At 44.2% G+C, this 24005-nt stretch overlaps 1 protein-coding gene across 3 annotated transcripts; it reads left to right on the forward strand.

Moving 5' to 3' along the window:
• Nucleotides 1-374: 374 nt before the first annotated feature.
• Nucleotides 375-22388, forward strand: LOC139412735 (voltage-dependent L-type calcium channel subunit beta-4-like). Of its 3 annotated transcripts, XM_071159411.1 has the most exons (14): nt 375-507; nt 3796-3879; nt 10217-10399; nt 10762-10884; nt 13101-13228; nt 13828-13904; nt 14760-14779; nt 16037-16117; nt 17699-17757; nt 18181-18290; nt 18764-18915; nt 19362-19457; nt 21237-21422; nt 21627-22388. In XM_071159411.1, exons 1-14 carry the CDS (start codon nt 442-444, stop codon nt 21900-21902), a joined length of 1641 nt encoding a protein of 546 aa, XP_071015512.1. In that variant the 5' UTR covers nt 375-441; the 3' UTR covers nt 21903-22388. The 3 variants fall into 3 exon arrangements, with proteins under 3 accessions (XP_071015512.1, XP_071015513.1, XP_071015514.1); XM_071159412.1 differs by lacking the exon at nt 13828-13904 and having other exon boundaries at nt 13101-13225; nt 14758-14779; XM_071159413.1 differs by lacking the exons at nt 375-507; nt 3796-3879 and adding an exon at nt 6217-6659.
• The last annotated feature ends 1617 nt before the right edge of the window (nt 22389-24005 follow it).

Below are 24005 nucleotides of genomic sequence, written 5' to 3' on the forward strand. Positions count from 1 at the left end.
GGGCCGCTTTGGGGCTGAAACAGACAAGGGATTGTCAATTGTTTAGGAAGATGCCTTCGGCAAACCGATAATAATTAGCCTAGTGACAAAATGTACAACTTTTTTCACAAGAATAAACCCACTGACGCGCACAATGGGATTAAATCCCAAAAGACGCTGCTAGCCATATTTTCTCCGGTGAAGATGTAAAGAAGTCATCTCCTCTCACTTCCGCTGTAGAGGCTCGAGCGAGTTGCAGTGGCGCGAAGCAGCAGTTGCAGCCAGTGCGCGCGCGCCGTGAGCACCTGTCACAAGGTGAAGAGCAGGACGAGTTGTTCGACTAGTACAAGAGGATATTGCAGGGGCTTGAAGCTGGAGCAAGTACACCACACTCCACCACACTTCCACTGGGCTGGGCCAGAGAGGCAGCAACCACCCATTTGGACCGATGTTCTGGCCGAAATGCAGTCTCGACACATCTACATTCGGAATAAGATCGGCGAGGGCATCCAAGCGACCAGCTTTCAGGTAGGTCACACCAACGGGAGAAGATAGACAGTTGTAACTATTCTCCTCAGAAACTGTTTTGTTTTCAAGAAAAACAACTTTGGCACTTGTTTAATTCCTTGTTTTACTACACACCGCGCCTCATGCTGTTTTGGAATGTTTTATCATACAATCTCAATATTTAGTGTCTAGGCTACTGAGTGTTGTTTTAAATCAAAGAAGAGTATCCAACATCCTAGCTTCACCTATTAATTACTAGACTAAGTAATGCATGTGCTCTAAGTCACAATTGGTAAGGTGTTGAACAGACAACATGCCCTATTTTATTTTCTGGTTTTATGAAACATGTAACGTGTTATTTCCTCCCTAGCCTATGTGATTTCTAACCAAGTGTTTTCACCTAATTACGGCCACACCGCAGCAAGATGCAATACAAGACAAAGGGACACCCAGTGACTAACGTGACCCAGTTAAGATGGCCCTATTTGGTGTAGATTCATGGGAAAAGTAGGTTCTGATATTTTAATAGTGACATTGCTGCTAACTCTGGAGACTTAGCCATAAGTGGAGCAAATCACTGCTAGATAATTAACCTGCCCCTTAGAGGTTCAGGATGGGCCTATATTTGGCCCTTTTAGAGACTTGCTAATGAAAATCGGAAACAGTGAAAGTCTTCATTATAGATCGGGTTGAGAATTTCCGAAAATCTTCCCAAAATCCTCAGGGTTTTCATAAATCCTGATTGGAGGTTTTTGGATTTCTTGCATTTTACCTCCTGATTCCAGGAATGTTCCAACCAGGATTTTGGGAAAGTTACCAGAATTTTGCACCCCTTATAGATCATTATGTTTCCTTGAATTTCAATGTTATTGTGGACATATTACTAGCCTACATAACATTACTAGTACTACTACAGATCTACAGTAAATTACATCTCTCCTATGTTGGGATGACATTGGCTGGCTAGAGACAGAGTGGGGGGTTGTGATTGGGGGCTTGTGATTGGCCTGTAGGTGTCATGTTGCCGTCAGTGTCATGTCTGCCCTATGGGGGGCGATGTCACCGGGCTGCTCTGATAGTTCTCACACTGAGACTCCCCTGCCTCATGTGCACACACACACACACACACACACACACACACACACACACACACACACACACACACACACACACACACACACACACACACACACACACACACACACACACACACACACACACACACACACACACACAGTCTTCCATAGCCTGACAGGATCACAGAGGACAAATGCGACAGGAATCTCCTGACATCAATATATAGAATAGATAGACTAATTGATACTCCCAGTTGGTATTAAATAGAACGTTGCGGCCCCGCCCACCAGTGGGGAAAACAACCCATGGTTACCTTGGTTACCCCATTGGTTCACAGGAAAAACAATACCTATTCAAGCACAATTATCTTGTTGTCTGCTTGTTTTAAACAATTACAAAACTACATTTAAAAAGAGTACAACATGTCTAATGATAACTTTTCAACATTGCCTGCTCCGAAGCATTCTCACTACTTAGAAAAACCTAATATTGTAGAACTTCCCTCATCAATCAATCAATCAATCAAATGTATTTATAAAGCCCCTTTTACATCAGCAGATACATACAGAAACCGAGCCTAAAACCCCAAACAGCAAGCAAAGCAGATGTAGAAGCACAGTGGCTAGGAAAAACTCCCTAGAAAGGCAGGAACCTAGGAAGAAACCTAGAGAGGAACCAGGTTCTGAGGGGTGGCCAGTCCTCTTCTGGTTGTGCCGGGTAGCGATTATAACAGTACATGACCATTAAGGCCAGATTGTTCTCCAAGATGTTCAAACGTTCATAGATGACCAGCAGGGTCAAATAATAATCACAGTGGTTGTAGAGGGTGCAACAGGTCAGTAAATCAGGAGTAAATGTCACTTGGCTTTTCATAGCCCGGCATTCAGAGGTTGAAACAGCAGGTGCGGTAGAGCGAGAGAGTTGAAAACAGCAGGTCTGGGACAATGTAGCACGTTCGGTGAACAGGTCAGCGTTTCATAGCCACAGGCAGAACAGTTGAAACTGGAGCAGCAGCATGACCAGGTGGACTGGGGACAGCAAGGAGTCATCAGGCCAGGTAGTCCTGAGGCATCGTCCTATGTCGCTAACGTTAGCCATGTGACTGAGTGCCAGCTAGCTACCAACCAGAACATTAAGCTATCCAAGACCAACAACACAAATGAATGGACTATAAATTTACAAGTAGTGAGTGGAGATAAAAACGGACTACTAAACAAGTTAAATGTCTTACCTGTGATGAAATATTATCCACACACATAGCTAGCTACGTGTCGTCTACTTGGACACTGGGTCTCCACAATTCCTCACTCTTCCACAGTGAATAGCCTGAAGCCACAGAGGTCTTCTCGCAGGCTCGTTTTCCATACATGGGAGCATTGCAAACCATAGGTCAGGATTTTTGACCTGGTTACTTGTACATTGAACAACACAGCAGCTCTTCAGATTGTTTTGTTATTTCTGTATAACAAAAAAATGGTGACTAAGTTGACTCTTTTACATTGGGGGTCAATGGGAAATACTGTTTTCCCCAATTTGTGGTCATGTTTGAGGTGAATTCATTCTTATGACATGAATACCTGTACATAGCCCACCTATAATTTAGCCCAAACAACTACCTCTTTCCCTACTGTATTTAATTAATTTATTTATTTTGCTCCTTTGCACCCCATTATTTTTATTTCTACTTTGCACTTTGCACATTCTTCCACTGCAAATCTACCATTCCAGTGTTTTACTTGCTATAGTGTATTTACTTTGCCACCATGGCCTTTTTTTGCCTTTACCTCCCTTATCTCACCTCATTTGCTCACATCGTATTTAGACTTGTTTATACTGTATTATTGACTGTATGTTTGTTTTACTCCATGTGTAACTCTGTGTCATTGTATGTGTCGAACTGCTTTGCTTTATCTTGGCCAGGTCGCAATTGTAAATGAGAACTTGTTCTCAACTTGCCTACCTGGTGAAATAAAATAAATAAATAAATAAATAAATAAAATACCGACTCGGAGTACACATACCAAGTTATAGAATAGAACAAAATAGAATAAAATAGAATACAACTATGTAATATAGGTAAGATGTAACACGGAAAGCAATTCCATCAGCAACTGCTGTCTACTGTACCAATATGTATTGTTGTTTTTTTCTGTTCATGTTTGTGTTGTTCTTTAGCTTGATTCCCCTTGAGAAGGACTTGGTTGGTTGTGCTGTTTGTCTGATCCCACACAGGTGAACCGAGGGACCTACTCCAGGCGAAGCCGATTGAAGAGGTCTGATGGCAGCACCACCTCCACAAGCTTCATCCTCAGACAGGTAGGGCCTCTGGGGTTTCCCCTAGGTACAGATCTAGGATCCCCTCCCCCAATCCTAACCTTAACCATTAGTGGGGGAAATGGAAAACTGACTGAAGATCAGCGTAAATTGGCAACTTCACCCTATACCACAGGTAGGCTGGGATGGGTTAAATTCCAGAAAGATGATCCCTTCCCAATGTCCTCGTTCACTACCTCTTCACAGATCTGATAGGACTGGATAGGTGAAAGCAATATGGCGGAAACTAGCTGGAGCTGTTGCTAGCTTACACCTAGCCATGTCTTCTCGGATCTGTGATGGGGAGTGACCAAGGGCATAGGGGAGTGGACAACTTTCTGGAATGAAACACAACTTTCTGGAATGAAACACAACTTTCTGGAATGAAACACAACTTTCTGGGATGAAACACAACTTTCTGGGATGAAACACAACTTTCTGGGATGAGACACAACTTTCTGAAATGAAACACAACTTTCTGGGATGAAACACAACTTTCTGGAATGAAACACAACTTTCTGGGATGAAACACAACGTTCTGGGATGAGAACCCACACTGACAGAGAGACAGATTCAGTCACAAACAAACACGCACACAACAAGGACACACTTCTTGGAAGCATCTGAGTAGTGCTTTTACATAGCCCAGTTGAATTGAACCATGAATTGGTCCTTGAGACATACTACAGCAGGGAGTTAACAGCTAACCAGGATGAGGGAACAGCCAGAGAACAGTCACTGGAAAAGCAGTCATCCGTTCAGTCATCCATATGTTGCTGACCTGGGGAAACCAACCAAATCACCTTCATTGTGCAGCCCCAGGACAGATCCTTCTAGAGCAGGGGTGGGCAACTCCAGTCCTCCAGGGCCTGATTGGTGTCACACTTTTTCTCCATCCCTAGCAAACACAGCTGATTAATCAAATGTCATTCTAAACTGAAGATCACGATTAGGTGATTATTAGAGTCAGGTGTGTTAGCTGGGGCAAAACTGTGACACCAATCAGGCCCCCCGAGGACTGGAGTTGCCCACCCCTGTTCTAGAGAGATAGAGAGCAACAGAGTAAGCAGGTTGTTTCTTCAACCCCACTCTAACACAGCCGATTCAGCTAATCAAGGAGCTGATGAGCTGCTGATTAGTACAATGATGTTTCATCAAGGCTGGAGCAAAAGCTTTACTGTACCTATCTCTCTAGGAGGAGGGTTGGCCAGCACTCATCATTTTGTTATTATTTCATGAACTTATTATGCAGATACACATACATATATTTTTTATAATATAAATACTGTGCAAAATATATCTACAGGCCAATGTCTTTATTTCAACTATTTCTACTAGTGTGTCTTTCCATAAGAAGGTCCAGTAGATTTTATGAACCTGCTATTTTCTTATTTGTCTTTTGCCCCTTGTTTATTTTAGAAACGGATACACTTAAATAAGCATCAAAATGATAATGTGACTATCAGAATGAAAGCTTACAATTATAACATGCAATACGTTGTGGTACAGCAAAACATTTTGGACTAAGTCAATTATATTCTGGTTATCCACTATACTCCATACAGCTCCTTTTGTTTTATATTCTGGTTATATCTGTGGTGCTTAGCCTATACACTGGAAGAGAGAGAGAGAGAGATGGATAGAAGAAAGAAGGGAGAGAGAGAGATAGAGCGAGAGAAATATGAGGGGAGAGAGAAAGATGGATGATAGAGAGAAAAAGGGGAGAGAGAGAAAGATGAGGGGAGAGAGAAAGATGGATGATAGAGAGAAAAAGGGGAGAGAGAGAAAGATGAGGGGAGAGAGAAAGATGGATGATAGAGAGAAAGAGGGGAGATAGAGAAAGATGAGGGGAGAGAGAAAGATGGATGATAGAGAGAAAGAGGGGGAGAGAGAAAGATGAGGGGAGAGAGAAAGATGGATGATAGAGAGAAAGAGGGGAGAGAGATGGATAGAGAGAGAAAGAGGAGGCGAGAGAGAGAAAGATAGATGGATAGAGAGAGAAAGAGAAGGGGACAGAGAGAGATGGATGGATAGAGAAGTAGATGGATAGAGAGAAAGAGAGGAGGGGACAGAGATGGACATAACGAGATAGATGGTTAGAGAGAGAGGGGAGGGAGAGAGAGAGATGGGTAGAGAGAGAGAATGGTGCTGCTGTCATCCCCCTCTTCCTATACTCCCTCAGTCAAGGAGAGAGTGCGTGTGCGTCCAAGCTGAGTGGAGGGCAGCACAGCCAATCGGCTTGCTGCACAGCCAATCGACTTGCTGCACATTGGCTTTGTCATCGGGTGCTGATATTGAGGAAGGATTCTCTATGCTGCTCCGTTCGGTGTGTTTGGAAGGGCTGATGAAATGCCAGGATTGGGCTGCCTCTAGGGAGAGCCTCTCTGCTTTATAATGTGAGCCAGTAGCATCCAGGCTCGGGCTAACGCACAACCATCGACCAAGCAGGCCTAGGGGAAACCAAGCAGGCCTAGGGGAAACCAAACAGGCCAAAGGGGAAACCAAACAGGCTGGCTCTGCTACTGCTATTACCCCTTCTCCTCTTCCAGCCGAAAAAGGAGGGATTTATTTTTTACCGTCATCCCCCCATCCATCCTGTGTTCTGTGGTGGCTCCCTCCTCCTCCTCCTCCTCCTCCTGTTCCCCCTCCTCCACTACAGCCTCCTCCTCCGCTCTCTCGTTTTTTTCCCCCTCTTCCTTTTATTCTTCTAGAGGTGCTTTTGGAAATAGCAGACCTCCATGTATGACAATTTGTACCTGCATGGATTTGAAGACTCGGAGGCGGTGAGTGGTGGGGGGGGTTTAGCTTCAGATCGTGTGTGTGTGTGTGTTTGAGCGTGTGTGTCTGTGTTTGTCGATGGAGGTGGCTCAGCTGTGGTGCACACACAAACACAGGGCTTACTGTAGGTAAGCTGACGGTCTCATGCTGTAGATGGAAGGATCGCGGTCTCCGCTGGGGGGGGTTCAATGTAAGGAGAAGACAGAGTCAGACGTGTGTGTGTGTGTGCGCGCACACAGTCGTGAGAGTGTAATTAGTGATGATGTGTATAAGAATAAGTAGCAATATGTGTCTGTCAGCGTCAGCCCAATGCATCTGAATAGCTGCATCATATCATCAGCACATTTCAATGGCTGATGATAGCTATACAATGTACACTGTAGCCATCCATTTAATGCACAGCACACGTAGGAGCACAAAGATGGAGATAGCATTATATAGCGAGAGAAGAGCAGTGTGTAAATGCTAATTCCTATCCCCCAGAGGGCCGTGTCGCTCCCTGCGTGAGGTTATGATTGTATAATGTATCCTCATATCACAGCCTCTCCAAATGTAGGGTATAGCCCTGCTGCATTTACTGCCTTTGTTTAAAGGGCCAAAGCTTCTATTTTCACACCCGGCAACAGCAGTGTGTTGTATTTCTGCTGCTGAGGACAGAGAGGACAGAGAGGAGCGTGCGTTGTGATGTCATATACTGGAGTCAGATAGACATGAGTCACGTCAGTGCTCCGTTGGAAGCCCGGCAGTCATACAATATGGCTGTGAAGAGATTCTGTACCCCAAAATGCACCCATCTAACTACCCATATACCCCGTTATCCATTTTGTATATATCGGCTGATCAGCAACCGGCTATAATGATTTATTCAGATATATAATGAATATATATAAAGGAACATAGTATTTGTTGAGGGGGGCGTGAGAATAAATGTTTACAAAAACACTAGAAGTGCTGGGTGGTAGTATGTGTGTGGGTGTGTGTGTGTGTGGGTGGGGGAGGGGGGGTTGTTCTAACAGGGTGTTCTTATAATATACTGTATGTCAGTTGGGTGCTTGTGAGTGCTTCACAAATAGCACACTGTTATAAGACAGAGTGTGAAAACAGGGAGCTTTTACTATTACTAACAGAAATACTTTGAACAAGAGCCGTGCAGGTTGATTTGTGTCGTGTGTTTGTGCCATAAAGGTTACACCCGGTAAAAAACATTTAATGATTGTGATTAATAATTAGGCTCATAGTACTTTTATCACAGAACCTTAATGTGATCTATTAATTTATATCAGCATCTGTTTCTTAATAGCATTGACTCAAGATGCAATTTCTTTTTTTTTTCAGAGCAATCACTTATTTTTCTAAATAAGCAAACCTCCTCGTTTTTTGTTTCCCAGACCTGGCATTTAGTGATTGGCCCACACAATTCAATAGAGCCCGTGCTGAAGTAAGCCCAAGAAATAGCTTGTCTGTTGTAAAAAAAGTGCTGTACTATGACTAGCGTCTGTGGATTTTAGCAGACCGCAAGACTTTCTACGTTCCTAAAGCGATATTGACACACATACACAGGCACACACATACAAACACACTTGAGTTAATGTTGTTCCCCAATTGGATTATCTTTAGTAGATTCACTCTCTGTTCTTCTAAGGCCAAGGCTTGGGTCAATACTTTAACTCACGCTCCAGTCACAGCCAACCTTCGGGGACAGTTTGCCTAGTGGTTAGAGCGTTGGGCCAGTAACCGAAAGGTTGCTGGATCGAATCCCCGAGCTGACAAGGTAAAAATCTGTCGTTCTGCCCTTGAACAAGGCAGTTAACCCACTGTTCCCTTGGCGCCGAAGATGTGGCTGTCGATTATGGCAGCCCCCCGCACCTCTCTGATTCAGAGGGGTTGGGTTAAATGCAGAAGACACATTTCAATTGAATGCATTCAGTTGAACAACTGACTAGGTATCCCCCTTTCCCTTCCTGGTCAGTCTGGCTACCTATGGGCCACTGCTCACATATGAGCGTAACCGGTGGTAATGTGTAAGCAGTGGTAATGTGTAACCAACCGGTGGTAATGTGTAACCAACCGGTGGTCATGTGTAACCAGTGGTCATGTGTAACCAACCGGTGGTAATGTGTAACCAACCGGTGGTCATGTGTAACCAGTGGTCATGTGTAACCAACCGGTGGTCATGTGTAACCAGTGGTCATGTGTAACCAACTGGTGGTCATGTGTAACCAGTGGTCACCAACCGGTGGTAATGTGTAACCAACCGGTGGTCATGTGTAACCAACCAGTGGTCATGTGTAACCAGTGGTCATGTGTAACCAACCGGTGGTCATGTGTAACCAACCAGTGGTCATGTGTAACCAACCGGTGGTCATGTGTAACCAGTGGTCATGTGTAACCAACCGGTGGTAATGTGTAACCAACCGGTGGTCATGTGTAACCAACCGGTGGTCATGTGTAACCAGTGGTCATGTGTAACCAACCGGTGGTCATGTGTAACCAGTGGTCATGTGTAACCAACTGGTGGTCATGTGTAACCAGTGGTCATGTGTAACCAACTGGTGGTCATGTGTAACCAGTGGTCATGTGTAACCAACTGGTGGTCATGTGTAACCAGTGGTCATGTGTAACCAACTGGTGGTCATGTGAAACCAGTGGTAATGTGTAACCAGTGGTCATGTGTAACCAGTGGTCATGTGTAACCAACTGGTGGTCATGTGTAACCAGTGGTCATGTGTAACCAGTGGTCATGTATAACCAACTGGTGGTCATGTGTGGTAATCAAACATCTGGGCAATCAAGTCTCAGGTGGTGCTAGCTCATCACGAGACATGCTCTTCCTGGTACAAAAGTGCCCCCAAGATAATTAAAAATAAACTGCAGTCATCTCAGAATATATTAGTCAGGATTATTCTGAAACTTCCAGCACGTACTCATCTTGACCATTCCCACTTTGAAAGCCTCCGATAGGTCAAAGTGGAGGAGAGAGTCTCTCAGATTAAAGTGAGTCTCGTACATCAGCTTGTCCACAGACCCAACAGTATTGTCCCCAGGTACCTATTTAACTACTTTAACTTAGTCCGGGATAACCATAACTATTCTACTAGAAGGAGTGAAGCTGACGTTCTTTTTAGATGTAATAGTGGTATTAATTAGTGGTATTAAATAGTGGTATTAAATAGTGGTATTAATTAGTGGTATTAAATAGTGGTATTTGTACTCAGCTGCCATTCTTTGAAATAGTCTTCCAAATCATTTGAAACTATAAACTCCATGGGCTGTTTCAAGTTCTCACTGAAAAAAGTCTCAAAAGTGACCTTTCGTATGTGGGTGAGAAGAGTAGAAAATGCTCCCCCCACATTTTTTTTTTTTAATGAATCAATCAAGTCCAAATCACCTCACCTCTGTTTAGTAAGATAAACTGGATACAGTTATAGAGCATTATGGGTACTGTAGAACATCATCCTACAACCTCCTCCACCTGGTGACGTCCTGGTGATGATGATGCTGGCTGTGTGATCATGGTGACAGCTGCTGTCTTCCTGTCTGTCCCTGTCCTGTTGTATTGCAGGGCTCAGCTGATTCCTACACAAGCAGACCATCGGACTCGGATGTCTCTCTGGAGGAGGAGCGGGAGGTGCCGGGGCAGGTCCAGGGCCAGAGCCCGAGCCAAGGGGCCCCGGGGACCCAGGCCCCGGCCCAGACCCGAGAGCAGAAGGAGCAGCAGGCCACCGTGCAGCTGGAGAGAGCCAAGGTGAGACCCAGAGAGAGAGATACCTCACTAGGTTGTGTTCAGTAAGGATAAAACATTTTTTTTAAGTTTTAAGTGAAATATGAGGGTAGTAGCTGGACTTGTGCAGCAAGAAGACTGTACTATGTAAAGGATGGTAGAAGGGTTATGCCACAATTGGCAAAGAAGCAGATGTAAGGATCTGTTATAGCACCCTTATATTGTATGACATTTGCTTATAAATGATTTGTGAATCATCCATGTAGGCATTATAAAGGGTTTATGAAGGCTTTATTAAGCCTTGTAAGCCATAGTTCATTCATGTGAACTGAAGTTCATACTTTGCGGCTCTCTGACTGAATCTTGTCTCTCTCTCTCTCCCAAAGGCTAAAGCCGTGGCCTTTGCTGTGAAGACCAACGTCAGCTACTGTGGAGCATTGGACGAGGACGTGCCGGTGCCAGCAACCGCCATCTCATTCGATGCTAAGGACTTCCTTCACATAAAGGAGGTAATGTTTTTTGTCAGAAGAGGCAAGGTTGAACTTTGGCACACAATCAACCAGATTTTAATAAAATACATTTGTGAAGTACTTTTCAATGTCAAATGATGTAGGTCAGAGTGTGCAGTTTTCGGACTATACCATTGTACCAGACAAGCTAGATTTAGCATAGCAATCAGAATCAACGGAGGCTGCTGAGGGGAGGACGGCTCATAATAATTGCCGGAATGAAACAAATGAAATGGTATAAAACACCTGGAAACCATGTGATTGATGTATTTGATACCATACCTCTCATTTCACTCCAGCCATTATCACAAGCCTGTCCTCCCCAATTAAGGTGCCACCAGCCTCCTGAATTTGATATGTATTTGACGCAGGGCCGTTATCAACCACTATTACAACAGTGTCGTGACTTGACTTTAACATTAATCTGAAGACATTTATCTAATTACCTAACTATGTTTAATTGTTATCCGATTAAATTTGTCATGTAACAATTAACTCATTAGGATCTGGGGCACCACGAGAGCGGTTCTTTAAAGAGTTACCATCTCCCGAATTAAACACTGAAGGTCTTTACCTATCACATCTATAAACTTATTAATCATAACCTCGTATCATATCTTCATTCTGAACAGTCGTAACCTCCATGCATCTGCAAAAACCCCAGCCTTACTTATGATTCAGTACTACACAAATTGGTTAAATTATTTATTTACTAGCTAATTAAATGAGAACTCAGGATAAACATACACACTTTGCATCGGTTATTGACTGGAAACCTAATACGCTCAAAACAGGTCCCTAGCGGAATGACAACAACGTGGCTGCTTGTTACAAAAGAGATGGAGGGAGAGGGGGGGACAGAGACACTTAACATTGGTACTTTCAGAAACTACTCTCATTTACAGTAACCATATACTTTGCACATGACCCGCCGCCCGCTTGATTTGCCGGATCTCTGGTCGACTTGCAAAAGGAGTTGGGCCTTTTTGTGACATGCTTTTAAGGCTCTGATTTTCCAAAAGGGTTCCAACAAGTCTACTGTTGTTCTTCTTTGTAGTTGTCTGGTATCCGGTGACTTGCCGTGCAGTCCTGCACAGAACTACACAGTTTATTTTCCTTACATTCGATATTGAAGATGCTTCTTTGAAGATAGTCTAGCCAGCCATGTCGATGGTTCCCATTGGGGTGATGAGAGTAGCATAATACGATGGTTTGAGCAGAGTAGTATAATGGTCCTACTTAAATTCGCTTTCGAAGATACTTTACTTAGGACAGCTAATCAGCCGTACCAGTGATTGTCCAGGAGGTGACTATCGTCTCTACCTCGTGTTGATAGTCACAGTTCAAACCACTTTAAACGTAAAGCTGCAGCTTGACGCTTTTCTGGTCTATTATGTTCATTTATATAGTTTGTTGCAAAAGGGGTGGTTCCGTCATGCTGACCCGCTCTCACTCTGGGGCATTACTTGTCATTTGTACAAAGTTGTGTAAAACAATGATCTCATATAGCTTCTCGAATCACATCCCTCTCTTAACAAAAACACGTATAATTTTTTATATTACATGCACAACGCATAGTATGGAAACTTCATACATGTCGTGGGTTTACTTTCCAAGTTACAGTAACATTTAACATTTTTTAATGACATCACAAAATAACAAACAAAATGACATTAGTGTTCTATATATCACCTCTGACCATTCCCCACGTTCTATGTTAGAAAGTAGTTGCTTTTGAACATGTTAGAGTTTCAGCGGGAAAAAGGTCTGTTGAGACAAAGCAAAACACTATGGTGAATTTGGAGAGGGAGACCTAAATCTTTACAACAGGACTTGAATTGTTAATCCCGTTCTAGTTCTTTCCTCCCGCCCACTGCGGATGAGAGGGGGTCTGACCTATTTGGATTCTCGTGGACAGTCATGACAACAGCAAGGCATATACACTGAATTTAGTACCTGTGTTCTGAAACACACTCACTGTCTGTTCAAACTAGATAAAACTGCTTATTTCCTTATGTTCATGTCATTTTGGCTGCGTTTAGATAGGCAGCCCAATTCTGATCTTTTCTTACACTAATTGGTCTTTTGACCAATCACATCAGATCTTTCACATCAGATCTTTTTCAGAACTGATCGGATTGGTCAAAAGACAAATGAGGACTGCCTGTTTAAACGTACTGAAACTGATTTTTCAACCACACCCCCAACCCATCCAGAAGTTCAACAACGACTGGTGGATCGGCCGGCTGGTCAAGGAGGGCTGTGAGATCGGCTTCATCCCCAGTCCCCTAAAGCTAGAGAACATCCGCATCCAGCAGGAACAGAAGAGAGGGCGAGTCCAAGGGTAAGGCAGCCCATCACCAGTCCTCTCTCGCTCAGTCAGAGACCTTGTTACCCAGGGAAGGGGGTTAGGAAGGGGCCAGCAGTGCTATGTTTAGTTTAGCAAAACTGATTTGGGTTACGACAAATGAGTCAAATTAGTACAACTCATTTGGTTATAAATGTGCTTATGATGTGTTATAAAGAGGGTACTCATAGGAAGTGTTACAGATCATTATGAATAATTACATTTCTCTCCATCCATATCCACAATAGAACAACCTAAATATTTCTAAGGTCTATGACCTTAATAATCAGTAATGCTTTGGTTCTTCTAGCGACCTAGCTGCTCTGTCTGTTTAATCGCTCTGGAAGCTCCCGTCACCAGTGGTTTGTCTCGTGTGCGTACTAGCCTTCAGAGCCATTCGCGGCACTAGGCCTGTTCAGTTTTAACACTAATTCAGCGTAATGAGAGGACTAGACTTGGGATGAGTTGAGAGGCTCACCTCGAGTCCTTCGTTCACCCTATAAGGCCTGGATTCTGCATTTAGAACCCCGTCGCCGTTCGCCACATTAATTCTGTGATTCTTGTGTTTCTTTTTATCTCCCTCTTGTCTTTTCCAGTAAGTCTGGAGGCAATTCTTCCTCAAGTGTAGAGGATGAGGTGTCCGCCTCGATCAGACCCCTTATCTCCTCTGCAGGTGAGAGCCTCTTAGACATGATGGGGGGACGTTGTCCGCCCCTACTGGCCCTCCGCTAGGTTAGAGAAGAACTAGACAACTTTGTCAAGGCAACATGAGACGTAGAACAAGGATTGCTTAGTGTTTAAGCCTTCCCATGTCTCTCCATAGAACCTAAGATAAATGATTCCCAGCGGGCAAAACTGGTTGCAACAACATCGTTGTGACGTCTTTTTGTGACATCATGGTCAAGTTGTATTATGGCTGTAAAAGGACGTTTTTCTGGATGTCTTTTTAGCAATCGGAGAAAGACGTCTTTAACTGGTTGTAATCTGAACAGATACCAACCAAAGTATGAAAGTTTACAACCAGAATATGATGTCAATTTAACATTGGTTGTAATCCAGTTATCAGACTTCTCAACAACAACAAAACCAGTTTACAACCAGAATATGATGCCATTATAACATCCCATACCAACTTTTGCCTGCTGGGTTGTGGATCCATAGAGTGTATATATATAGTGTATTCTCCCATCCTCTTCCTCCAGTTGAGGACTGCAGGCGCTCTGAGACTTGGCTTACCACAGGGTGAACCCATCGACAAGACTTTGACCCCCCCTGAACTTCAGTCATGTGACTTTGTGAATATGCCTCATAGGATATTAGGATCATGTTTATATGTTTGATGATGAATCTAAAGGGTATATGTTTATTTCGTGTGTCAGTTATAATCCTCGGTTGAAAATGTATTTCCTGTAAATCACATTCTGATCATCGCAGGATCATCAGGTCTCTGACCTGACAAGTTATGGTGACTTATGATACAGTACAATACTACAAGACATTGACAATTCTGTTTTGTTTTACTTCACAGGAAAGCAGAAACAAAAAGTGGTAAGTGGGTGATGGTAAAACCAAACTGTCTCCATCAACTATAGCTGTCTACATTACAATAGTACAGTGCACATCCTACATCCCATCTAACATCCCATCTAACATCCCTTCTAACATCCCTTCTAACATCCCTTCCCATCTAACATCCCTTCTAACATCCCATCTAACATCCCATCTAACATCCCTTCTAACATCCCTTCTAACATCCCTTCCCATCTAACATCCCATCTAACATCCCTTTTAACATCCCATCTAACATCCCTTCCCATCTAACTTCCCATCTAACATCCCATCTAACATCCCTTCCCATCTAACTTCCCATCTAACATCCCATCTAACATCCCTTTTAACATCCCTTCTAACATCCCTTCCCATCTAACTTCCCATCTAACATCCCATCTAACATCCCTTCCCATCTAACTTCCCATCTAACATCCCATCTAACATCCCTTCCCATCTAACTTCCCATCTAACATCCCATCTAACATCCCTTCCCATCTAACTTCCCATCTAACATCCCATCTAACATCCCTTCCCATCTAACTTCCCATCTAACATCCCATCTAACATCCCTTCCCATCTAACTTCCCATCTAACATCCCATCTAACATCCCTTCCCATCTAACTTCCCATCTAACATCCCATCTAACATCCCTTCCCATCTAACTTCCCATCTAACATCCCATCTAACATCCCTTCCCATCTAACTTCCCATCTAACATCCCATCTAACATCCCTTCCCATCTAACTTCCCATCTAACATCCCTTCTAACATCCCATCTAACATCCCTTCCCATCTAACTTCCCATCTAACTTCCCATCTAACTTCCCATCTAACATCCCATCTAACATCCCTTCCCATCTAACTTCCCATCTAACTTCCCATCTAACATCCCATCTAACATCCCTTCCCATCTAACATCCCATCTAACTTCCCATCTAACATCCCACTCACTGACTTGCCTAGTTAAATAAAGGTAAAGAAAAAAACAAAATGTGAAATAGATTTCAGTCAGATTGTGCTGTCCCAATGATCCATACATCCCATACTGTGGTGTGCATCGATCCCATTTTATTACTGTGGGAAAATCTCAATTGCATTTCCTTGACTCCTTGCGTCCTCTCTCCTCATCTCATTCTCAAAACCCATTGGATGAGAAGGTAAAAGGTCCCTCCCCTCTGACTTCTCATCCAATGGGTTTTGAGTAGAGGCCCCCTCCCCCCTGCTCCACTGATTCCTTTGTTACTTTGTTACAGACTGAACACGTCCCCCCTTACGACGTGGTGCCATCCATGAGGCCTGTGGTGCTGGTGGGGCCCTCCCTCAAGGGCTATGAGGTAAGCAGCAGCAGCGGCGGCCATCGAGTCACATGATCATCCTCTGACTCCTCCCACGGGGCCCATCCTAGAGCTCCCATTGGTGGAATGACATTAACAGTGCATTATGTTAAATTATTGTTGTTGCGGCTGTCATGATCACATCTCATTGAGAAAAGATCTCCTCATGGCTGGATGATGTTTCTATTGACTTCATGTTTATAATCATTCATGTTTATATGCACGCAATGTTTTTCTAATATTGTGTTGACACAGGCCTGTTAGAGCTCTACTAGAGTCTATATTTAGACTGCTGAGTGAGGTGCTTTGTTGATGTTTTTTCTAGTCATTCTCAGAACACCATAGTACAGGGAGTTTCTTTCCTCTCGCTCTTTCTCTCCCTCTCTCTCTTTCTCTCCTTGCATGGAGGGTACACAATCAGTTGCCTCATCCCACAGTGTGCTCTGTTGCCACGGTAACAACCTTCTGGGTGCAAATGCTCAGCATCAGAAGTAGAGTAACGTTTGAAATTAGAAGGAGAGGAGAAGAGAGAGGAGGGATAGAGTAGAGAAAGGAAAGAAGGGAGAGAAGAGAGAGGAGAGATAGAGAAGAGAGAGGCGAGAGGAAAGAGAAGAGAGAGTAGAAAGGAGAACCCCTGAAAGCAGCATCACTGTGTGTCTAGACTAGACTGCTGTTAAACCAGCCACTAAAGGATCTTTGTATAGGCCACCATCCTTACTGGCAGGCCTCTGACCAGTTCCATGATACCATCTAACTTCAGTCATTTCAGGAGATCCATTTTAGGCTGAAATTAGTCTATTGTTGACTATGAGGATTGTCCTTTGCATTTCAGTAACATAATATGAATCTATCTAGTGAGTTGACTGATAGTGATTTGCCTAGTTAAATAAAAAATGTAATATCATGGAATTGACCCCAAATCCTGCTTCACTATTGCACTCATCCAGTAGAAGTTGTAGTTGTTTAGTATCAGGGTAGAACTCTATTAAATGAAATAGCATGTTTGATATGATTTTCAGTATCCCCCTGTCAAATGACTGAATATCAGAACTACTAGAAGAGAATTGTTAGAATGATAAATGGTTTGTTGCACGTAGGCTGTCGTCATGGGACATCTTAGCACCATGTTTTCCCAGGAAGTTTGCTTGATGTCATGGCTGTTAGAGTTAAATGTTCTCTTTTTTAACCATACTCTCTTTCTCCCTCTCTCTCTCTCTCTCTTTCTCCCTCTCTCTCTCTTTCTCTCTCTGTCTCTCTCTCTCTTTCTCCCTCTCTCTCTGTCTCTCTCTCTTTCTCCCTCTCTCTCTCTTTCTCTCTCTGTCTCTCTCTCTCTTTCTCCCTCTCTTTCTGTCTCCCTCTCTCTCTCTGTCTCTCTTTCTCCCTCTCTCTCTCTCTCTCTCTCTCTGTCTCTCTCTCTTTCTCTCTCTCTCTCTCTCTGTCTCACTTTGTCTCCCTCTGTCTCTCTCTCTCTGTCTCTCTCACTCTCTCTCTGTCTCTCTCTGTCTCACTCTCGTTCTCACTCTCTCCCAATCTCTCTCTCTCTCCACTATTTCCCCTCTTTTGGCTTCTCTTTCTCCACAGGTGACGGATATGATGCAGAAAGCACTCTTTGACTTCCTCAAGCATAGATTTGACGGCAGGTAAAGTGAAAGCGTGCTCTTCCTTCCTTCTTTATTTTTTTATTTTGTCTGTTTATTTTTAAACTCGGTTCCACTCAAATGAGTGGACTTATGAAGCCCTTCGAGGTAGATTGGCCTCGAAATTCACATGGAATAGAGCTTCAGTAAAGGAGTGTCTGTCTGCAAAATAAGGTTTACAGTATTTATCCACTGAATGCGGCAGGGTAGCCTAGTGGTTAGAGCGTTGGACTAGTAACCGAAAGGTTGCAAGTTCAAATCCCCGAGCTGAGAAGGTACATATATGTTGTTCTGCCCCTGAACAGGCAGTTAACCCACTGTTCCTAGGCTGTCATTGAAAATTAACTGACTTGCCTAGTTAAATGAAGGTAAAAAAAAAATATAAAAAAAAAAGCCTACATTGGTGTCTTTGTTTGACCATTTCAGGATATCTATCACACGAGTCACAGCAGATATATCATTAGCCAAGAGGTCTGTTCTGAATAACCCCAGCAAGCGGGCCATCATCGAGAGATCAAACACCAGGTCCAGTTTAGGTATGTACCTCCAAAATGTATCTATTTTACTGTAGGAGTCTTTTGAGTTTTCCTTGTGTATCGAAGACGGTTGCCTACTCTCCTCTGTAGCTAGACCCGGCTAAAGACGAATGATTTAGCTTGATTGAGCTTACCTCCCACAATGGAATCAATGGAATAGTCCCAAAAGTGCAAACTCCGCCCATCTGGCTCTCCAGACAGGCTCAATCAAATGCTCAACGTATTCATTGGCTTACGTTTCAGTGTCCATACTAGACATACTAGACACCACTTGAATGAATCAATGTATTGGGAATGCAATGAAGGAATGGGAGTCAGTGTGTACCATTTGTTTACGTATATATAGTGTACTAGGCTGACTGTTTTCAGTGTGTAGGATTCTTGTACGGTGATGCCGAAGTAAAATGTCCATCCTGAATGGACAATGAAGTTGTATTCTAAAGTCTTGTGTTGTTTCCATCCTGTTCTCCAAGCGGAGGTGCAGAGTGAGATAGAGAGGATCTTTGAGCTGGCCAGGTCCCTACAGCTGGTGATCCTGGACGCAGACACCATCAATCACCCAGCCCAGCTGCTCAAGACCTCGTTGGCTCCAATCATCGTCCATGTCAAGGTCTCCTCGCCCAAGGTAGGGACTGGAGGGTCATGTGATTTGAAACACACCCATGTCTACTATAGGTAATGATATGACCAGGAAGCAGACACATCATCTAAAACAACTCACAGAACCGTCAACATTGTCAATTATACAGTACGCTATAACCTACTGAGCCACTGGGACCTTTTGAAAATGAATGTCAACATGCTTAGACTCTGATTGGTTTATCAGTGGAGGGCTTTTAGAGTTATACATGTGTATTGTTATCAGACAAATACACTTTAATTTATCTAATGGATTATTAATTTATTTTAAATGATTCTATTTGACCGGTTTGCCTGGTTAAAGATGTGAAAAGCAGTGTTCCCGTAAAAAACGTGTGTAGATATAACATTATTAGTTAGAAAAGAGCAGGACCATTTGAACAGAGGTCTGACACTATCTAACACATATATAAATGTCTTCCCACCGTCTAGGTTCTGCAGAGGCTGGTCAAGTCCAGAGGGAAGTCTCAGAGCAAGCATCTGAACGTACAGCTGGTGGCAGCTGACAAACTGGCCCAGTGTCCTCCGGTGAGTGACTCTCTAACAGCATGTTGTATCTTTAATCTACACCACCCAGCATACTGACTCTTTAATCTACACCACCCAGCATACTGTCTCTTTAATCTACACCACCCATCATACTGTCTCTTTAATCTACACCACCCAGCATACTGTCTCTTTAATCTACACCACCCAGCATACTGTCTCTTTAATCTACACCACCCAGCATACTGTCTCTTTAATCTACACCACCCAGCATACTGTCTCTTTAATCTACACCACCCATCATACTGTCTCTTTAATCTACACCACCCAGCATACTGTCTCTTTAACCTACACCACCCAGCATACTGTCTCTTTAATCTACACCACCCAGCATATTGTATCTTTAATCTACACCACCCAGCATACTGTCTCTTTAATCTACACCACCCAGCATACTGTCTCTTTAATCTACACCACCCAGCATACTGTCTCTTTAATCTACACCACCCAGCATACTGTCTCTTTAATCTACACCACCCAGCATACTGTCTCTTTAATCTACACCACCCAGCATACTGTCTCTTTAATCTACACCACCCAGCATACTGTCTCTTTAATCTACACCACCCAGCATACTGTCTCTTTAATCTACACCACCCAGCATACTGTCTCTTTAATCTACACCACCCAGCATACTGTCTCTTTAATCTACACCACCCAGCATACTGTCTCTTTAATCTACACCACCCAGCATACTGTCTCTTTAATCTACACCACCCAGCATACTGTCTCTTTAATCTACACCACCCAGCATACTGTCTCTTTAATCTACACCACCCAGCATACTGTATCTTTAATCTACACCACCCAGCATACTGTCTCTTTAATCTACACCACCCATCATACTGTCTCTTTAATCTACACCACCCAGCATACTGTCTCTTTAATCTACACCACCCATCATACTGTCTCTTTAATCTACACCACCCAGCATACTGTCTCTTTAATCTACACAACCCAGCACACTGTCTCTTTAATCTACACCACCCAGCATACTGTCTCTTTAATCTACACCACCCATTGCTCCTTTTCAAGGTGTCTTCTTTCTACATGAACCTCCAACAATGTCTCCCTGGGATTGCTTGAGGTTGATTCAAGACAGGGCCATTAAAAAGGTCTATTAACAATCAAGTGACAAAATGACAATATTCAGTTTGTGTGACTGACCGGGGTTTGAACCCAGGTTTTCTGTGAAGTACCAAACAGCCTAGGCATTCGTTTAGGGAGCTAACAAGTCAGCTCAGCTCTAATGCCACGTTACTCATCATGCGAGCCTGTTTCACTCCCTCTCTCACTCCTTCTCCATCTCCATCTTTCTCTCACTCCCTCCCTCTCTCACTCCCTCTCCATCTCCCACTCTCACTCCCTCTCCCTCTCGCCCTCTCTCTCTCACTCCCTCTCCCTCTCGCCCTCTCTCACTCACTCCCTCTCCATCTCCCTCTCTCACTCACTCCCTCTCCATCTCCCTCTCACTCACTCCCTCTCCATCTCCCTCTCTCACTCCCTCTCCATCTCCCACTCTCACTCCCGCTCCATCTCCATCTTTCACTCCCTCTCTCACTCCATCTCCCTCTCTCTCTCACTCCCTCTCCATCTCCCTCTCTCACTCACTCCCTCTCCATCTCCCTCTCTCACTCCCTCTCCATCTCCCACTCTCACTCCATCTCCCTCTTTCACTCCCTCTCTCCCCTCTCTCTCTGTCCCTCTCTCTCACTCACTCGCCCTCTCTCACTCTCTCCCTCTCTTCACCCCCTCTAACAGGAGATGTTTGACATCATCCTGGATGAGAACCAGTTGGAGGATGCGTGTGAACACTTGGCTGAGTATCTGGAGGCCTACTGGAAGGCCACACACACCTCCATGGCCACGCCGCTCAACCCCCTGCTGGGACGCAACCTGGGCCCCACCGCCCTCACTCCTTACCCCACCACCATCTCTGGACTGCAGGTTGGTCATCAACAGATAGCTACAGCGCTATGGGGTTAAAGCGACATTACACTCCAAAATCAAAGTTTGTCCAAAAATGTTGAGTTTGGAGTGTGATGTACCTTTAAGGGGAGACAGTTAATTGTCATAAGTTAGATGAGTTGATTAGTGCCCAGTGTAACATACAGAAATGTAACAAAAAGGGGTTGTTTGTGTGTGTATGAGGTGAACCAGCAGACTCAAAGAATAAGACAACACAGCAACCACACGGGAGACCACTCCACGCCCAACGAGCGTCGCAACCTAATGACCGCCGACGAAAACTACCACAACGAGCGGGCGCACAAGGGACGCAACCGCATGTCGTCGGGCTCACAGCACAGCCGAGACCAAGACCCGTACCACCAGGACTACCAGGACCCCTACCAAGACTCCTACAAGCCGCACCGCAACCGCTCCTCCCCGGGCAGCTACAGCCACGACTCCCGGCACAGGCTTTGAGCCCGAATGACGTCCCAGCTTCACAACCCTTATAGGCCTCAAGTCAACTCTCTGGTGGCAACAGAGTCAAAATGGTTCCCGTTCAAAATATTGTGTCCAATTCTGTTGTTTTCGATTATTTGTTTTACTTCAGGCGTTAGATGAGGAGTAGTCCCGCCCTCCTGAACAAAACCTCCAATCACCTCTCATTCCCATTCTGTCTCTCAGTCTTGCCTTGGCACTGGCAGGGACCCCTGTTAATCAATGTGGTCAGGATGAGGAAGAAGGACATGATGCTAATGCTACATAACTGAGTTAATACAACTCATATGACTGAGTTGCTTTTCCTCACAAGGGGACTTTCCTAGTTCCTGTGTTCCCCACACAAAGAGATGGGTGGAAGAGGAAAGTAATATGATATTGAGATTTGGACTTTGCTAAGCTAACAACAAGCTAAGCTATTTTAGCTAGCATGGTTAGATTGTGGGTACATGTGCATACCCACAACCCCCCCCCCCCCCCCCATGAGTCGCCATAGCAAGTGGTGGAGTCACTGCTGAAAGTCCCCAGACCGTTCAGTTGTTTGCATGCTGACTGAGAGAGTTTCGCTAGTATCGTCAATATATTCACTTACAGTACATGTCTGTTGTCATGGGGAGTTGTATACGTAGACCTGCCCCACCATGACTGGCAGTGGTATTTTTCCAGACCTTTACTGATTCCTGAGAGGAGCATGTGGAGTATTTGGTTGTTTTGTTAACAAGTGCTTTCACATGTCAGATACTGTATGTGCCATTTGAACACCTGTCTAGCTTGGCCTTTCTTCGGCAACAGTCGATACTTTGCATATCTCAGTATTTTTCGCTGCTCTGATTCGGTTGTGTCAGAGACTCATAGAGGTATTATAACAAGAAGCAGGGGTGTCAAACAATCAGAGTTCGCCTCATCTCTGGCCAGCCTTGTGATTGGTTGACCGTCCATGCTGCTTCCTGTGTTTCTCTCTGGCCAGCCTCGTGATTGGTTGACCGTCCATGCTCCTTCCTGTGTTTCTCTCTGGCCAGCCTCGTGATTGGATGACCGTCCATGCTGCTCCACTAACGTTGGATTGTGTCTTCCCAGGGTCCTTTGCATCATGATCATTGATTCTCTGTGTAGCTGGCATGTTTTCCCTGACTTGAAAAAGTAATGCTCCCTTTGGTAGTAATATCCCTGTGTAAAATAGAGGGTGTGTAAGGAGGGAGAGCACACATTGGTGCAAAATAGGTGCAGTCTAATTACTTGAGAGTGGGTTATCTGAACTTTTTGGGGGTATTTAAATAGATGAACATGGAAATGAAAGAAATTAATTTGGTTAGTTTATTTCTAGCAACAATTTTTCTTCAGTAATTGTGGGTTTTTTGAGTTTTTGTTGAGATGAGAAGCATGCAGTTGTACCCAAGGGGGTTCGGTGACTAGTTGCATTGGCTCGCCGATCCAATGCCTAGGCTTTAGTTTAGTGGGCAAATAGACACTTCTGGCGTGCAGGAGGCCCGGGTTCGAACCCGGTCGGTCACAGAGACACAACCACCCTCCAGGACCAGGGTTTTCCCTGCGGTGGATAGGTCATCTAAACTGGAGCTTTGACCATGATGGAGATGGTGGTCCCTCCCTGTGCATCCTGGGAGAGTGAGTTCTTGGGGCAGCGTATTCTGAGAGTTAACTTGTGCAGAGTTAACTTGTTATAGCTGTCTTTTAGTGTATTTCCCTCCAATAGAGTCGAGGTACTGTAGTGACATTTGTAGCACCCGCAGCAGGTGGTGCCTTAACATTCTAGAGCCAGTTGATTTCCTTGCTCATATCTATGTCTCTTATGCTAGTTTGTTCACTGACTGAAAACAATAGACTGCAAAACGAAGAAGAAAAAAAAGAATACAAGTACATCTGCTGTTGTTTATGAGCATGCTTCTCTGTCATATTGGGATTCAGGCCAAAGGGAGTGTTGGCTGATTGAATGGGGAGTTATTCACTGTTCATTAAAAACCAGAACCAAGAACCAGAACTAAGATTCAGCTCTGTTGCTTGAGACAATCAGAGGGATTTTCTAGCCCATTGACCTCTGTCCCACCAGAGTCCCAGACCAGTCTG

This window comes from Oncorhynchus clarkii, chromosome 7 (genome assembly GCF_045791955.1).
Source record: "Oncorhynchus clarkii lewisi isolate Uvic-CL-2024 chromosome 7, UVic_Ocla_1.0, whole genome shotgun sequence".
Lineage (NCBI taxonomy): Eukaryota > Metazoa > Chordata > Actinopteri > Salmoniformes > Salmonidae > Oncorhynchus > Oncorhynchus clarkii.

Excerpts from the sequence above, each read along its gene's own strand:
- LOC139412735 (XM_071159411.1), top strand. The coding sequence starts at position 442 with ATGCAGTCTCGACACATCTACATTCGGAATAAGATCGGCGAGGGCATC. Across the intron at positions 13,905-14,759 it reads ACCCCTTATCTCCTCTGCAG|GAAAGCAGAAACAAAAAGTG; the intron begins GTGAGAGCCTCT and ends TTTACTTCACAG. Across the intron at positions 19,458-21,236 it reads AACTGGCCCAGTGTCCTCCG|GAGATGTTTGACATCATCCT; the intron begins GTGAGTGACTCT and ends CCCCTCTAACAG.